The sequence below is a fragment of the Colobus angolensis genome, unplaced genomic scaffold (genome assembly GCF_000951035.1).
Source record: "Colobus angolensis palliatus isolate OR3802 unplaced genomic scaffold, Cang.pa_1.0 Scaffold322, whole genome shotgun sequence".
In the NCBI taxonomy this organism is placed as follows: domain Eukaryota; kingdom Metazoa; phylum Chordata; class Mammalia; order Primates; family Cercopithecidae; genus Colobus; species Colobus angolensis.
Genome location: NW_012116511.1, coordinates 13,955 through 25,370, shown reverse-complemented (window position 1 = coordinate 25,370; position 11,416 = coordinate 13,955). Strand labels below are relative to the sequence as shown.

General features: G+C 37.6%; 1 protein-coding gene across 1 annotated transcript in view; it reads left to right on the top strand.

Moving 5' to 3' along the window:
- Window positions 1–11,416, top strand: part of LOC105518610 (A-kinase anchor protein 7 isoform gamma-like) — a 28,706-nt gene that overhangs the window by 8,509 nt on the left and 8,781 nt on the right. Inside the window, exon 3 of the mRNA XM_011951659.1 lies at window positions 5,541–5,680. Within this exon, the coding sequence (XP_011807049.1) occupies window positions 5,541–5,680 (140 nt within the window). The remainder of the gene's footprint in view (window positions 1–5,540; window positions 5,681–11,416) is intronic.

Sequence of the window (11,416 nt, the reverse complement as noted above, 5' to 3'; positions counted from 1 at the left end):
AAAAAAAAAAAAGAAAAAAAAGAAGTGTTCTTTATTATCTTCTAAGTTGATTCCATAACCCACTAGTAGGTTGATGCTTGCAATTTAGGAAAAATAACCTAGACGGTAGGTTTCTGATTCTCAGTCTTAAATCTATTATTTAATACCACCATGAATTGTCCTAATTAGTACAAGTGTTAACAGTTAGTACCTGTACCACAAATCACAGAAAGCTAGAACTAGAAGAGACACTTGAGAGAGATTGTCTAAATGTTCCTTCCTGCCCCTGTGTGTGTTTTTTTTTTTTAATGTTGCATTGTAGAAACTTTCAAGCATATATTAGAGAAAATAGGACAAGCCTCATGTATTCATTACCTCTTCCTTACTGATTATTTTGAGGTAGATCCCAGACATATTACTTTATCTGTAAATACTTTAGTATGTTTCTTTAAAAGGTAAAGAATCTTAAAAAAAATCAAAATATTCTTACTATACCAAAAAAATGGTAATTCCTAATGTCATCAAATAACCAGACAATCTCTGATTATGTCATAATTAAAAAAAAATCTGGATTATTTGAATTAGTTACCAAAATCTATGCACTATATTTAATTGATACATCTCTTGAGTCTCTTTGCATGTATACATCTTCTTTTCTCCTTTTGGGTATGTGTATGTGTGCGTGTATTGTTGAAGAAATCAGGTTGTGTAGAAGTTTTGATATTCTGGTCATTTAACATTTTTCTCTGTCTCTTATACTTCTAGTAAACTGGTAGTTAGATCAAGAGGCTTAATGAAGTTTGTGACATTTGCAAGAATGCTCCAAAGATAGAATTTTTTGTTTCTTTTTGAGAGACAGGGCCTCACCCTGTCATCCACACTGGAGTACAGTGACATGATCATGGCTCACAGTAACCTTGAACTCCTGGGCTCAAGTGATTCTCCCACGTCAAGTAGTTGGGACTACAGTTGCATACCACAATGCCTGGTTCATTTCTAAATTTTCTGTAGGGATGGGGTCTTGCTGTGTTTCCCAGGCTGGTTTTAAATTCCTTACCTTTAGTGGTCCTCCCACCTAGGCCTCTCAAAGTGCTAAGATTACAGGCATGAGCCACTGTGCCTGGCCAAAGGTAGTATTTTAAATTTCCTATAGTGTGACATCACTAGGCAAATAATGTTTGCTTGTCTTGCCTTTTTGTGATGTTAAGATTGATCCGTGGCTTCAGGTCTTATTACTCTAAAATATTGTTAAAGTTCCCCATCAACTTTCCATCTAATGGATCATCCATTGACGGTAATTGGGTTGATCTGTTACTTTGTTAAGCATTTTGAAATGGTGATATTCTAACTCTATCTTTTTGCATTAATTAGCTTGAAATTTCTATAAAGAACTTTATCTTAACTAGCTATTTAATTTCCTAAATGACTATTTGGTTATAAGGAAAGATGGAATAAATGCTTGACTTTTTTCCGTTATCATCAGATATTTAGAATCATGGTTCTCTAGACTCCTCTAAAGGTGACTTGTGAGTTTTTGGCTTTAATTTTTTTAGTATCATTAAGAATGGATGGATTTAAGTATATTTGATGTATTTAACGCCACTGAAGTTTATTCTGTTTGGTGCCCACATTGTCCCATCTTTGACCAATGGAAAGACATTTAAATTGACTTTAGAGATCTTCTCATATGATCCCAGGAGTCTTTTGAATTTCCAGAACTCTCATACATTGTATGCTCCAGACCTGGAATCAGCTCTTTTTCCAAGGATTGGTAATATTTTTAAGTTCTCAGATAAACCCATTAAGTAACTTAATTAAAAGATGCTTGTTGGAAATCTAGTCTTAAGGTCCTTGGCCTTTTCACTATCCAGTGCTGCCTCTATAGATTGAAACACACAGTACTAGTCATCTTCTCAACTGTGCTGTTCCCCCTTCTATCTTTTGTAGAGTATTTTTTTCCCAGCGCAGGTTGATAGCTGCCAGATTCACCATCCCAGCATCCTGTGTTGCTTGGGGTTAGCCCTGTGTGGTGATTTGGACAATGAAATACAAGGGACAGACACTAGGAACTTATTTAGAATTGATTTGTAATTTTACCTTAAAAAAGGGGGTCTTGCTTTTGAAGTTTATTTTTTTAATTAATCTATTTTTTTTGAGGCGGAGTCTTGCTCTGTTGCCCAAGCTGGAGTGCTGGGGAGTGCAGTGGCACGATCTGGGCTCACTGCAAACTCCGCCTCCCAGGTTCACGCCATTCTCCTGCCTCAGCCTCCCGAGTAGCTGGGACCACAGGCACCCGCCACTACGCCTGGCTAAATTTTTGTATTTTTTAGTAGAGACGGGGTTTCACTGTGTTAGCCAGGATGGTCTCGATCTCCTGACCTCATGATCTGCCCGCCTCAGCCTCCCAGAGTGCTGGGATTACAGGCGTGAGCCTCTGCACCCAGCCTGAAATTTATTTTTCAACATCATATTTAGTTAAAAAAACTGTTTAGGGATGGATATGGTTGCTCATGCCTGTAATCCCAGCATGTTAGGAGGCCAAGGTGGGAGGATTGCTTGAGTCCAGTAGTTCAAGACCAGCCTGGGCAACATAGTGAGACCCCCACCCCTATAAAAAATGAAAAATTAATGAGCTGTGGTGGTACATACCTGTAGTCCCAGCTGCTTGGAGAGGCTGAGGTAGGAGGATCACTTGAGCCCCAGGAGTTCAAGGTTACAGTGAGCTATGATTGCATCACTACACTCCAGCCTGGGTGACAGAGTCAGATCCTGTCTCAAAACAAAACAAAAAAACAACAAAAAAAGAACTGTTCAGGACAGCTCTTCATTTTCCATACTCATAGAAGGTGCAAGTGGTCTGGATGAGTAAAAACAATGGAGAGTTTATAAATCATCTGTTCCTTTTTGGAGTTTCCTAAATGTTCTTTAGCAGATACAGATTTATCTTCCTAATTATATTTAGCTCTGGGTATTATCTAATACTTATAATAGCTAATAATAGTGTTTACTTTGTACTAGGAAGTGGTCTAAACGTTTTTACATATTAACTCATTCAATCCTCAAAAAGATCCTATGAAGTAACTATTATTATTATTCTAAAATTACACAGGGAAGCTGAGTAAAGGGAGTTTGTGTGCTTGTCTAAAATCACACAGTCACACAGCTAGTATGTGGGAGAGCCAGGATTCTAACCCAGGTGCTCTGGTTCCAACTATATTAAAATTGGCTTTCATTTTCAGAGTACTAATTTATTAACAGTAGGTGGTGGTGGACTACAAATGTATTTAGAAGTGGATTTAAAATATATGTGTTCTCCATTAGCGTATTTTGTAGCTTCTGTTTAAAATTAGTATATTCATATTACCACAGTTAGATATAGGACCTTTTTTTCGATGTGTAAAATTGCAGGCAACCCAACGATATATTGATTTGATTTGAGTTTTTTTGATAAGAGTTTACGTATTAAAACTCTTACATAAGAAATAAAACCCAATGGCATCATGAATGAGACAATTCACATAATTCTTGCAACACAGATAAAAATGCTATGAACTATTTCTTAGTAAGAAAATCTATAAAGTTCTGGTAAGCTTACATGTGTAAAAGAAGCTAATAGTAATTTATATTTTAAATGTGTATCCTCTAACCATGAAGAGCTATCATTAGCCACATTAATCATTAGACATATTGTTGAGAGATATAGTCATGAAATAGATGCACAAACACACCAGATAATTTTGCCTTAATTCATAATGATATGGTCAGATATATTGCCCAGGCCACCTTGCTCTTAGTTTACCCCATTTTTAGGTCTTACAAATATATGTTGTGGAAAGAAAACACATCTATTCCTACACATCCTTAGCTTTTTAATTTTAAACATGCTGTACTATTTTTCTTAGAAATTAGCATTAAAATACTCTTTGAGACATTAACTTAAAATCATTTACTATTAATACCTCAAAGATAAACAGAATAAGAACAATTATTTTTGCTCAGTAGTTTTATGTGTAATATTAACTAGTTGTGCAGAACTTCAGTGGAGAAGCAGTTTGATACAGTAGCAAAGTTTTTCTGCTTTTCTGTTTTATCATGTGTAAAATAAGGAATTTAGTTAAAGCAGAGTTGCATATGCATACAGGCGTTGGGGCTGTGGGTTGAGCCCAGACTTCTTTTCCCTTCTTAAGGGAGGTAGTTACTGTGGTCTGTTAGAGTTGATCCCAAAGATAAAACCAACCGAATAGGATTGAATGCAAGGTAAAGTGGTTCTTCCCTTCCTTTTTCAAAATAACACCTCAGAAAATATATTTGAATTTTCACAAAGTCTCTGTGAGGTACTCTATTTTGTTTTGTTTTGTTTTTTTTTGGAGACAGAGTCTCACTCTGTTGTCCAGGCCGGAGTGCAGTGATATGGTCTTGGATCACTGCAACCTCTGCCTCCTGGGTTCAAGCGATTCTTGTGCCTCACCCTCCTAAGTAGCTGAGACTACAGGCATGTGCTACCATGCCCGGCTAAATTTTTGTATTTTTAGAGATGAGGTTTCATCTTATTGGCCAGGCTGGTCTCACATTCCTGACCTCAAGTGATCTTCCCACTTCAGCCTCCCAAAGTGCTGGGATTACAGGCGTGAGACACCATGTCCTGCAGAGGAACTCTATTTTGAACAATGAAGTACTATTCAAGAAGACATGGCTTGGAAGCTCAATTAATGGATTATAGTTTTGCATGTATATGGAAGCCCTGATAGAATCTGTTAAAAAAAAAAAAAAAAAGATGATGGCATTTCACACAGATTTAGTAATTATTTCTGGGAGCATGCTTCATAATTAGAATTGTTAGATGTTGTAAATGAATCTTACAAGGATTACTTTAAAAAGTGGTATTGTAAATGCTTCTCAAATTACCTTTTGTTAAGGATCAGTTTTTTAAAAAAATTTCCTGTTTGCTGCCAATGGATACTTTTGTAAAATACAATAAAAGTGAATTATTAGAAAATGAAATAAAAGACCTACAAAGTAGAAATCAAAATTCAGCAGACCAAATTATTCTGCCCCATTGCTATGGAAGTTTCCAAAGCATTCTCTTAATTTTTGCAACAAATAGTTTATAGCGTGACAGTGGCCACAGACCAAAACTTTGTGTGACAGTAGGGTTATGCCCTAGAAGTTACATATATACCTGTACGGGATGGTTGAAAAATGATCTTTCTTAGTGTTATCAACATTGTGGTGCCAGGAGCTGTGCTTCAGATCAGAAGTCAGCTCACTAAGGCCCACAGGCCAAATCTGGTTAACCACCCTGCTTTGAAAATAAAGCAGGAACACAACCTGTACCCACTCATTTATGTTTTGTCTACAGCAGAGTTGAGTAGTTAATGGCAGAGACTATGTCACCTGCAATGCCTAAACTATTTACTGAGGTCCTTTACAGAAATGTTTGCAAACTCCTGCTTTAGATTTGAAAATGACACTAATGAATGATTGCTACTTATATATTGCTTTTTTTCTGACTGTATTATCTTTAAATGTATTAGATGTATTGTTTGACTTTTTTCCTCTAGTCACTGATGAACCTCAAATAAATTTGAAGAGAAGTCAAGAAAATGAATGGATCAAGAGTGATCAAGTAAAGAAGAGGAAAAAAAAGCAAAAAGATTATCAACCCAACTATTTCCTATCCATTCCAATCACCAACAAAGAGGTGCTATTTTTAAAAAAAATTATTTTTTCATGTTTCTGTTGGCTGTATGAATGTCTTCTTTTGAGAAATGTCTGTTCATATCCTTTGCCCACTTTTTGATGGGGTTGTTTGTTTTTTTCTTGTAAATTTGTTTGAGTTCTTTGTAGATTCTGGATATCAGCCCTTTGTCAGATGAGTAGATTGCAAAAATTTTCTCCCATTCTGTAGGCTGCCTGTTCACTCTGGTGGTAGTTTCTTTTGCTGTGCAGAGCTCTTTAGTTTAATTGATCCCATTTGTCAATTTTGGCTTTTGCTGCCGTTGCTTTTGGTGTTTTAGACGTGAAGTCCTTGCCCATGCTTATGTCCTGAATGGTACCACCTAGGTTTTCTTCTAGGGTTTTTATGGTATTAGGTCTAACATTTAAGTCTCTAATCCATCTTGAATTAATTTTCGTATAAGGAGTAAGGAAAGGATCCAGTTTCAGCTTTCTACTTATGGCTAGCCAATTTTCCCAGCACCATTTATTAAATAGGGAATCCTTTCCCCATTTCTTGTTTCTCTCAGGTTTGTCAAAGATCAGATGGCTGTAGATGTGTGGTATTATTTCTGAGGTCTCTGTTCTGTTCCATTGGTCTATATCTCTGTTTTGGTACCAGTACCATGCTGTTTTGGTTACTGTAGCCTTGTAGTATAGTTTGAAGTCAGGTAGCATGATGCCTCCAGCTTTGTTCTTTTGACTTAGGGTTGTCTTGGCAATGCGGGCTCTTTTTTGGTTCCATATGAACTTTAAAGCCGTTTTTTCCAATTCTGTGAAGAAACTCATTGGTAGCTTGATGGGGATGGCATTGAATCTATAAATAACCTTGGGCAGTATGGCCATTTTCACGATATTGATTCTTCCTATCCATGAGCATGGTATGTTCTTCCATTTGTTAGTGTCCTCTTTTATTTCACTGAGCAGTGGTTTGTAGTCATCATCACTCGCCATCAGAGAAATGCAAATCAAAACCACAATGAGATACCATCTCACACCAGTTAGAATGGCAATCATTCAAAAGTCAGGAAACAACAGGTGCTGGAGAGGATGTGGAGAAATAGGAACACTTTTACACTGTTGGTGGGATTGTAAACTAGTTCAACCATTATAGAAAAGAGTATGGCAATTCCTCAAGGATCTAGAACTAGATGTACCATATGACCCAGCCATCCCACTACTGGGTATATACCCAAAGGATTATAAATCATGCTGCTGTAAAGACACATGCACACGTATGTTTATTGTGGCACTATTCACAATAGCAAAGACTTGGAATCAACCCAAATGTCCATCTGTGACAGACTGGATTAAGAAAATGTGGCACATATACACCATGGAATACTATGCAGCCATAAAAAAGGATGAGTTTGCATCCTTTGTAGGAATATGGATGCAGCTGGAAACCATCATTCTTAGCAAACTATCACAAGAAGAGAAAACCAAACACCGCATGTTCTCACTCATAGGTGGGAACTGAACAATGAGTTCACTTGGACTCGGGAAGGGGAACATCACACACTGGGGCCTATCATGGGGAGGGGGGAGGGGGGAGGGATTGCATTGGGAGTTATACCTGATATAAATGACGAATTGATGGGTGCTGACGAGTTGATGGGTGCAGCACACCAACATGGCATAAGTATACATATGTAACAAACCTGCACGTTATGCACATGTACCCTAGAACTTAAAGTATAATAATAAAAAAAAACTGAAAAAAAATTATTTTTACTGTGAAATTTTATTCTAAATTTAAAGTATACTAAATGCTTATGAACCCACTTGCTCTCAGCTTCTAAGAGTCTTTGGTGGCATTTTGGCAGGACTATACAGGGAATATTTCTATTTAAGTAATAGAAATGTATTTAAACAACAAGTTTGGAAAATATTATTTATTTTTCTGAGACAGGGTCTTGCTCTGGCACCCAGGCTGGAGTGCAGTGGCACAGTCATAGCTCCCTGCAGCCTTGAACTCCTGGAATCAAGCAATCTTTCCACCTCAGCCTCCAAAAATATTTAGACAATCATATTTAAACAGTAATTTTGCAAAACCCACTTGAAAAAGTGTTGCCAGATGGCATGTCAAGGTCATTTGCAAGTGTTTGTTGATTTTATCTGAGGGACCCTTTGGAAGTAGGGAGCAGTGACCAGTTGAGAAAAGAGGATTCTGAGATCTCTGTTGGGAAAGTAAACTGGGGTTTCTTGCTGCTTAATCTTGTTTATGATAGTGATTATTTCAACATAGTTTCTTCAAAAAATTACTCAGTGTTGTAACAACTTAATATTGCACCATTACATTTGGTAGAAATCTATTAAAATCTGAAAAATTAATGTAATAAATAATAGAAAATGGAACCAGCCCGTTAGCTCCTACTGAGAAACCCCTGAGAGAGAAAACGACTGCATCTCATTACAACTACTGAAGCGGTGAGGTAGGAATTAAAATGCCGCAGGAAAGAACACCTCACTTAGAAGACTGACTGTTTTTACCCCTTGGCCCAATTTAAGAGCCGGATTTGAATTTCTGTTTGTGGGTTATAATCTCTTTGACCAGTCACATTTTCAGGTTGCCTTTCCCTTTGTTTAACTAGCATGTCTCTAGGGAATGCTAGCAAATTGTTAAAAATTAAATCAAAATTAAAATGAAAGAAATAAATATCAAAAGAAAAAATAAATTATGTTGTATCATTCTAGGAAATACCTAGTCTGTGAGACACAGTTTAGCCAGGGAGAAAATATACATAACAAGAGAAGAGTTACCTAGCCATAGAAGATTTTAGATTTGATGTAGTGAAGAATCATATTCTGATTTTACTGATACATATTTGATTCCTTTGGTTGAGGAATACTTCTTAAAAGTCCTAATGAGGGCCAGGTGTGGTGGCTCATGCCTGAAATCTCAGCACTTTGGGAAGCTGAGGTGAGTGGATCTCTCGAGCCCAGGAATTTGAGACCAGCCTGGTTAACATGGCAAAACCCCGTCTTTATTAAAAATACAAAAATTAGCTAGGCATTGTGGCTGGCACCTGTGGTCCTAGCTACTTGGGAGGTTGAGGTGGGAGGATTGCTTGAGTCCAGGAGGCAGAGGTTGCAGTGAGCCAAGATTGCGCCACTGCAGTCCAGCCTGGGTGACAGAGCCAGACTGTATCTCAAAAAAAAAAAAAATAAAAAATAAAAATTAAAAGTCCTAGTGAAATAGTCCTTAAAAGTGTTTAGGCAATACAAAGTTAGTGTAATCAGCAATTATGCATTTTATTAAAATACTTGCAAGTTGTTTGGTTTGAAATTTAGGATTATGTATACCTATGGGGATTAGAAGAGCTCAGGGAGTGAGAGGTGCTGCTGCTTTCATGAGCAGCCAGACAGAAGCCAGGTCCTAAGGACACTGAATGTCAGACAGTTGAAGTGACTTCCCTATGGACACATGATTTGTGATTGGAAGAGAATCCAGGTTCTGTATTTTGATTTGACAGGGTCTCTCAGTCTAGATGTTCGATGAACACCTCTGAATGTCCCTTTCCCTAGGCCGCTCATTTTCTGCTTCTCCCTTCGCCTGTATTCCTTGCTCCTAGGGGAGACTGAGCAGCATCTCTGCATCAGCCCCATGTCTGCCCTCTCTCTCCTCCTAGCTGTGTTATGGCTTCTTAACAGCTTCTGGAGAAGACTGGTGGGATGATGTGCTGATGGGATAGGGAACGTGGGGAAGGGGACTGAAAGGAAGGAGGAGAGAAAAATTCTTTCCTTCCACCACTAACTTCTAGGCTTTGCATCATAAAAGTGAAGGGAGAAAGGGGATGAGAGTCCTCTCCGCAGCTTTTAGTTTTCATCCTTTAACCTGCTGTAGCCTTTGTTTCTGCCTCCCTACCCCTGTAAGGTTGTATAGATGCTGGAAAGAGTGCAGGCTTTGGGTCTGACAGACTTGTTAATACCAACTGAGTCACAGACTCCGCTACATGTGTAGGTCAGGTTACCAACATTTTTTGGGTTTCAGTTTGTTCAGGTGTAAAAATGAAGCGGGTGATAATACCTCCTTCAGATGACTGTTTTCTAAACCCAAATCTAGCCATGTCACCAGCCTGCTTACATACTTCAGGATTTTCCCACCGATAGGATAAAGACAACCTCTTGTCCATGTTCTCTGAGGTTTTGTCTGTTCTGTCCTCTCCCCTTCAGCCCTTGCTTTTTCTGCCCGAGCTCTTCTAGCCTTCCTTGGGCTTTCCAGGTTCCCTCGGCCCCAGGGAAAGCCTTCTCTGGCTGGAGTTTTCTCCTTGCTCCTCTTGGTTTTGTTAATGCCAGAACCTCAGCTCAAACCTCTCTACCCATGACCACCTCGTTTAGGTCAACTATCCCTTTCCTTGCCCCATTCCTGTCAGCTAAAGGCTTTCACAGCTTTCACATTTGTCATCTTTGCAACTTGACATTTGTCTTCCTCACAAGGTTTTTAGTGCATGCCCATACCTAGACTGGTGTTGGTTCAAGAGTAGGTGCACACACATACGCGCACTCTCTCGCTCTCGCTCTTTCTCTCTGCTGTTGTTTCATGGCAAATGCGTATTTCTGTCATTCCAAGTTATAACCAGAACACTTAAAAATAATAAATACAATGTAATGGTGGTTTCATAATACAGGTTCAACAGCAGTTTACTGGTTTTGGAGGACGTAGGGTAACTTATAATAGAGGGAAATGCAGGTTTCAAGTGACCTTGAAACCAAATAATTTAATGTTTCCCTTTCAAGAGACTTATTTGTAGTTAACCACTTAGAATGCTTACATACAAATATGGGGAAGAGATGTAGGAATCAGGCAAGATTAGGAGTTATATTTTACATCTTCTGCATGAGGACATTTTTGTTTGTTTTAAAGTATCTAATGTTAATTTTCTTTTTAAATTACTTATGAGCTTTTGTGGGAAGGCTTGGGAAAAAAGTAGCATTTATAACATTGTTTCAATGGAAGACTGTATTCCAAGTTCCAATTAAGTGACCTGCAAACAAGCTTTTGGAAGCTAGCATATTCACAATGAGTTGCTCTACTTTTGGCCTCTACATGTTGGCATCTAGTTTTAAAGAAAAAAGTATTCAAAATTCCACTGGTCTTTGATTTAAAACACATTCTTAGAAGTTTGGAATTCTTTATTAGTAGAAAATCTTGATTTCATATTTTAAGCAAATAGAATTGGAAAATGGATTAGGATGGCTGCATAAAAATGTCCTAATTAGAAGTATATGAAAGTATGTGTTTCCATTAACTTTAAATTGCATGTTAGTTTAAAAAGAAAAGAAGAAAACATTCCGATGGGGGTATAGTAAATCCTAAATGTTTCTTAAATGACTAGAATTGTTTAATTAATTCTAGCTAGATTTACCCATATATTGGTTTTATATGCCTTCTTTTGAGAGGCAGTAAGAATCAATATTGAAAAAATCAAGGAACAGTCAGAAGCTGATTGAAATTAGGAGTGTTAATTTTTTTGATATATTTTAAAAATATACTAATGGAAAAAAAAGGTTTTCCTCTGCTTGCCTTCTTTCTTTCTTTCTTTCTTTCTTTCTTTCTTTCTTTCTTTCTTTCTTTCTTTCTTTCCTTCTTTCTTTCTTTCTTTCTTTCTTTCTTTCTATGTTTTTAAAATATACTAATGGAAGAAAAGGGTTTTCTTCAGGTTTTATCCCTCCCTCCCTCCCTCCTTCCCTCCCTTCCTTCCTTCTTTCCTTCCTTCCT